Source organism: Patella vulgata, chromosome 3, assembly GCF_932274485.2.
Source record: "Patella vulgata chromosome 3, xgPatVulg1.2, whole genome shotgun sequence".
Taxonomy (NCBI): domain Eukaryota; kingdom Metazoa; phylum Mollusca; class Gastropoda; family Patellidae; genus Patella; species Patella vulgata.
Window position 1 is genome coordinate 8,098,156 of NC_065881.2, and position 7,121 is coordinate 8,105,276.

A 7,121-nucleotide genomic window follows, 5' to 3' on the forward strand; every position below is an offset into this window, starting at 1 on the left:
GTCGTGATGTCGGGTTAAAATGTCGTAATGTAAGATTGTCGTGTTATCGCCTTATGAAGGGCGACATGACGACATGATACCAATCAGCTACCATAGATAAAGAATGAATAAACAGGCAACATGATTCGAGAGATGAAACTGATATGAAACTTGTGGTGACCTTAATTTCAAATAATTTGATATCACATCTAGATAGGAGGGACCTAATTTTATCAACAATGCTAAGGCCGTATATCTGCATATCTATATAAAGACTTATCTTAGATATATGTGGGATACAAAGTTCAGATGAACAAACAATAGTTTATAATTATTTGAGTTATATAGTCTAGGTTTAGAAACATCGGTGTCAGTAGCATCATGTATAAATTCGCAGTCTTAGTTGGTGTGTGTTCCCTGTTATTGGTTATTCCCACCCTCACGTGGAGGAATAAAGCCATTGATGACAGTTGGGATGATGATGACGATGCTTGGCTTCAGGGAGATGATCCAGCTGTTGTAGAGGAGGTAGATGATGCCCCCGACGCGAACATTGATGACAATGAAGGTATTAGTATATTAATTTATTTAAACATACATTATGTAAGAGCTAAATCTGTCTATTACAGGCCTTACTTTAGGCCTGAAATGTTTTCTACATTATTAAACATACATTATGCAAGAGCTAAATCTGCCTATTGCAGGCCTTACTTTAGGCCTGAAATGTTTTCTAAATTATTAGACATTAATGAACTTATCCAGACCATATCAATTCTCGATGCCCTCGCTAGCCTGCGATATTTACTGGATTATAATCCGATCTGCTGCTCAACGCTCATTCATGATTAAATCAAAAACTGGATAATTAAGACTATATTTTATACTAGCGACTTTAGTATTGATGATCGAGGCTAGGCACAGAATTCAATCGCTAAATTCTCGGTTCGGAGTGGATCAATTTGACTGAAATGTTCAGCAATTTGCCTTTACATTATCTAGTTTTTAACTATTATAGTGAGAACTGCCAACTCGTTATCTAATCGTCCATAATGTACCTTTAATTAATTATTATGTGGTTATAGATTATGGAATGGTATACGCCTTTATGCCTGGTTAAACATAAATTATGCAAGAGTTAAATCTGCCTATTGCAGGTCTTTCGTTTAGCCTCAAATATTATATAAATCATTTATTAGACATTCTTCACGTCAGACCCATAATCAACCCTCTAAAATATCGGGCGGTTATGATTTTTAGCGGATTTTATAAATTGATAATCGAGACTTTGTTTATTATCGTAACAACGGTAGCAATGACAATCGAGGCTACACCATCCTTCAAACTTCGTTCAGAATGATGTAATTTGACTGAAATGTTCAATATTTCATTTTCATTATCTATTTTTTAAACCATCATATCGAGAACTGCCAGCTCCTTATCGAAATCTTACATAATGTACCTTTAAGCATGTAATTATGACAAAGGTTATTTTACCTGTCCGTCAATGTGGGTAAACGGGTGGATCTTGGATGAGAGCTTTTGTTCCACCCGAACTACCAGGCAAGATGACATTGCCAACACCTGAAAAATGGCTAGGACTCGGCCAATGTCGGGATTCGAGCGGGTGTTTCTTGTCGGGTGTAAAGCTTACAATGTACACGATTATAGCCCGAATGATTCTTATTCTTTTCTCTACATTTCAACTGTCCAGGCGATTTCTGACTCAATATATAGTATAACGCCCATTCGATAGAAACTAGGTGGTTTCGGGACTAACACATCGTTCAATTTTGTTTCAATAATTCGCTTGCGCGTAGGGAGGAAACCGAAGGACCCGGAGAAAACCCACGAGGTTGGACAGGCGACCCCACACCTTGTCACGTGCAACCGGGGAATCGAAACCTCGCCAGTTGACTCAATGACAGACCTTATGATACAGCGCGCAACCATTTGCCCCCCCCCCCCCCCAAAGACAAATGAGACCGAGTAATAAAAATTATATTCCATGGAATTGTGACCAATGTCGTTTCTTTTAAATCTTTGAAATATAGCATGATATTAAATTATATACGTGTGTATTCTTTCAGCTGGTCCAACCAATGTTAATGGTGCCAATATTGTCAAACAACGGTTCCATTACAACAGCATCATGCAGTTAAATGGTAGAATCAACGATAGCTTGGCCACAAGTTACACCTATCTCACCATTGTAAGTTGGATGTATTACGGTGGCTAAGTGGGTAAGGCGCTGGCTCGCTAGCCTGGAGGTCGGGTGTTCGATCCCTGCATTGGCCGAGAAAGTTTATCCCTTGTCAGTGATGCAGGACAAAGGGCCTGACAAGGACAGATGTCTAATCGTTCGGATGGGACTAAAAACCGAGGTCCCGTATACTCATTGGCATGCACGTAAAAGATCCCTTGACAGTTGGAATTCGATATAAGAGAAGGCCGTAGTACCGCTGTCCGGGCAAAATTTCCCTCATAGCACACTGTATGGCGCATGCCCGTCTTCATTAGCCCAGTTCGGAGCAGAACAGTAGGACGTTAAACCCCATTTCATTTCATTTGTAAGTTGGATGTATCAAAATCTGTAGCCCCCAATATCAGTTGGGGGGGGGGGGGAGATGGCCGAATGGTTAGCACGCGCGCGCTGTATCATACGGTCTCTCATTGAGTCAACTGGCGGGGTTTCGATTCCCCGGTTGTACGTGACAAGGAGTAGGGTCGCCTGTCCAACCTCGTGGGTTTTCTCCGGGTCCCCCGGTTTCCTCCCACAGCTAAAGACCCCTACGCGCAAGCGAATTATGGAAATAAAATTGAACCATATGTTTGTCCCGAAATGACCTAGTTTGTGTCGAGTGGACGTTAAACCCCATCTCTCTCTCCAAAATCAGTTAACAATGTAAATGTTTGCCTGAATGCTACTATTTTGCCCGAATGCTATGCATAGTGCAACAGTTTGCCTGAATGCTATAATGTGTGTAAAAATTTGCCTGAATGCTATGCAGAGTGTAAACGTTTGCCTGAATGCCCTACAATCGAAATATTATGAGTTTTGTTGCAATCACGGATGAGTTTTATATTAACAATAAGTATAGTACTCAATATCTGAATTAAAATTTGATAACATTATTTTTTCGTTGTTGTATTTTAGGCTTTCTATTTCGACCGAGCTGATGTAGCCCTCCCTGGTTTTCACAAGTTCTTAATGGAGGCTTCAGAGAACGAAAGAAAAGATGCCACGAAATTAATGGCTTACATCAACAAACGAGGTGGATGGTTCAAACTGAGGAGAATCGTACGTTTATTTTGTTTACTCTCTCTCTCTCTCTCTCTCTCTCTCTCTCTCTCTTCGCTCTCTCTCTCTCTCTCTATTACTCGGTTCTGTGTGGGTGGGAATGTCTCGTATATAGTTTTGATTTGAGTTAAGAAGTAGCCCCAGGGGACGTTACACCCCCTCTCTCTCTCTCTCTCTCTCTCTCTCTCTCGGTTCTGTGCGGGTGGGAGTTTCTCATATATAGTTTTGATTTGAGTTAAGAAGTAGCCCCAGTTTTTCTGAAGGTAGTGGGGTCAATATATAAAATTAAAAACAGCATTACTTGATAACGTAGAGAGAATGCTCTTCGAATCTCGCCAAAATATAAAAGTAGCTGTTTTCTGTAAGTACGTGAAATAGTTTATTACTCTATCCCAGTGATGACCTCAGACGCGACCTTCCACTACAACTGGTCAGATCTTCATGTAGTTGAGGCCATCGAAAGAATAAAAAAACGATCTGTATTTGAATGAGATTGTACTATTTATATATTCAGGTAGCCGAAGAGAGACCATGGACAAGTGGTCTACAAGTATTGGAATACATGCTGGCTCATGAAAGATTCATGAATGATAACTTCTTGTATACACACAAAGTAGCCAGTGAAAGCAACGATGGACATGTAAGTTAATCACCATGAACTGCTCTCCATGGGCTAAATCTATTTGTCAAGGCCATTTCAATTTTTGTCAAGGTTGCTAAAGATGTAAATAGGGTTAGGGCACGTGATTATTGGCTTAGGGTAAGCATTGGGGCTAGGTCCAGGGTTTGGATTAGGGCTGGGATTAGCGGTATCCCTGTTTACATCTCGTGACCTGTGACGAAAAATTCAACCGACCTTATCATTTAGCACTAACCGCTTTGCAAGGACTACTCCTTTTATTCTAGTTGTTGTTCTTTGGGGTGACTATCTTCGAATAAAAGACCAAGGCTCTGTTAATTCATGTACGATGGACATGCCTGTTCCTTTGACAACTGCACATCGATCGATGGATTTGATGTGACGTCACAATTCTAAGATGTTTGCGATGACGTCATAGTCAGTTCCTGGTCTATAGTACAGTAGTACTTTAGGGGGGGGGGGGGGGACGGGGACTACCTTCTGAAAAGATGGCGCGCAAACTCATACGCTGCGATGTTGCTGTAAATTCAGAAATTCTTTGTTAAGTGGATTGTACAGATTGGACCAGGGTGTGTTTCGCTAATAAGATTTCTGATGGCCATTGAACCCCAAATTACACCTGACCCGAGAATGCTTTGTGAACTAGGAGCCTGACGCCATTTGTTCGTTTCACATAATCAAAACAATAACAATTTTGTCTTGTGTATTTAGCAGAATTGTTAGGATGTTGTAATATCTTGTATAAGACGCCGGCTTCCATGTTTTTGTAAAACATATTTGGCTTGCAAACCCAAAATTGTACGAAATCGCCATTTTGTTTCTTTTGCAGTTGACCGATTTCCTTGAGGGAGAATTCCTTGAACCTAGAGTGGAATTCATCAAGAAATTGGGTGGTTACATCACTCAGCTCAAATCCTTCTCCAAAGATTACAATCTGGGAGAATACATTTTTGATGAAGAACTTTAAATTCCAGCCTTTAAATGTACCAATCAAATCAGCTGAAACAAAAAAAAAACAGACCGATATTTAAAATCATATCGTCCAATTAAATCAGCTGTAGCAAAACAAACTGATATTTAGAATCATATCGTCCAATTAAATTGTCTTATATTTGCAAGAAATAATGATAGAAGATGAAATTCTGTATCAGTCATCTGGAATAAAATAATAAAAACATTACCCTCCTCTTTTTGTTCACTATTTATCTCCTTTAGTTATTGTTAATAGGGAGTAGGGTCGCCTGTCCAACCTCGTGGGTTTTTCTCCGGATCCTCCGGTTTCCTCCCACTGCTAAAGACCCCTAAGCGCAAGCGAATTATTGAAATAAAATTGATCCATATGTTAGTCCCGAAATGACCTAGTTTGTGTCGAGTGGACGTTCAACCCCATATAACGCCAGTTGACGCAATGACAAACCTTATGAGATAACGCGCACGCGCTAACCATTCAGTTCCCCCCGCCCCCCCCCCCCACCTCCGGCCGCTAGACTAACATGGGCTCACAAATGAAAAGACAGCAAGAAAACAAAAAACATCTTCAGACCAAAGGCAGCAAGAAAAAAAAAAACATCTTCAGACCATCGTTTGGTGAATTGTCTCAACTTCATACGACATATGCTTCGAAATTATAAATGTTTGCTCCAATTAGTTTAAGAAGTGGCGTGGGTGGTGTACGAAGCATTTTGTGCTTACTCGTGCTACTATATCCGATATCATAATTCTGCATACAGAGGTCCATCTGCTTTATACTTCGAGAATAGATCTCTGCCGTAAATGGCCGCCATATCTAAAATTTAGTATACTGTTTTGTAATGCGATTCTACTCCTTTTCGCATCTGTCATACACACAAAGACTAAATAAACTTTTTCATTTTATTAAATGGAAGCAAAATAAATACTTAACAAAATTCTCGAAAATGAAATGAAATGGGGTTTAACGTCCTACTGTTTTGCTCCTAAACTGGGCTAATGAAAACGGGCATACGCCATACAGTGTGCTATGAGGGAAATTTTGTCCAGGCAGTGGCGCTACGGCCTACTCTTATATCGAATTCCAACTGCCAAGGGATCTTTTACGTGTACGCCAATTTGTACACGGGACCTCGGTTTTTCTTCCCATCCGAACGACTAGACAGCTGTCCTTGTCAGGCCCTCCGTCCTGCATCACTGACAAGGGGAAACCACGCCGGAAAATATTGATGAACTTTCTCAGCCAATGCAGGGATCGAACACCCGACCTCCAGGCTAGCGAGCCAGCGTCTTACCCACTTAGTCACGTGATCCCCAAAAATTCTCGAAGTATACTTTTAATGTTTTCGACTACAATCGTCGATTTAGGACTTAAAATGTCGGTCAACTAGCCTGGTGTCTGTTCTCAAGTGGAGCTAACTGTAGACAGACATATTAAGTTTAGTATGTCCCTATTATAGGAGTTTAGAAAGGGTATAGTCGTTTCTGGATCTTGTGTCTATCATAGGGAATTCCATGGGAAGCTTCATCTCCAATTACTTTAATTTTCAACTATATTGTAATAATTGCTGCCAAGTCCGAAACCTTAAATTGAGCCCTACGTTGTCTCCTATAAATTGGGGGATGGTGGGCGAATGGTTTAACACGCGCCCTTTGGATCATAAGGTCTGGCATTGAGTCAAGTGGCGTGGTTTCGATTCCCCGCTTGTAGCCTACGTGGCAAGAAGTAGGGTCTTTTGTCCAACCTCGTGGGTTTTCTCCGGGTATCCGGTTTCCTACCACTGCTAAAGATCACTACGCGGATTACTGCAATAAAATTGAGCAATATATTAGCCCCGAAATGACCTAGTGTGTGTCGAGTGAACGTTAACCCTTATTTATATCTAAGGGAGTTAACTCTTGTTTTGCTCTAAAAAATACTCGGACTCCTTCGGCATCCGTTGGAAAGTTTCACAAGAATCCAAAATAGTTTGTTGAAGAAAGTTAAAGCTACATACAATTCCCTTTATAACAAATTAGGGGGACAAAGGTTGTGTCAAATGACAGCCCCAAATAAGGGTATGTGCATGCCGTTACGCAAGAACATGCAACAACACAGTATTTACCATCCTCATCCAACTAAGCCAAGTCTTACACTCCCCCGCGTGCACGACCCTTGTCACTGTTTGCAGTGTTAAATACCAGTAAACGATATATTTAGTTGAATTGATTGTTTATGGCTGATTTTCCAGCGTG

At 40.7% G+C, this 7,121-nt stretch overlaps 1 protein-coding gene across 1 annotated transcript; it reads left to right on the plus strand.

The window, feature by feature from the left end:
• Positions 1-268: 268 nt before the first annotated feature.
• LOC126815953 (soma ferritin) lies at positions 269-5,097 on the plus strand. Its single transcript, XM_050542078.2, has 5 exons — positions 269-547; positions 2,067-2,188; positions 3,134-3,277; positions 3,792-3,917; positions 4,747-5,097. The coding sequence occupies exons 1-5, from the start codon at positions 361-363 to the stop codon at positions 4,882-4,884; spliced, it is 717 nt and encodes a 238-aa protein (XP_050398035.2). The 5' UTR covers positions 269-360; the 3' UTR covers positions 4,885-5,097.
• The last annotated feature ends 2,024 nt before the right edge of the window (positions 5,098-7,121 follow it).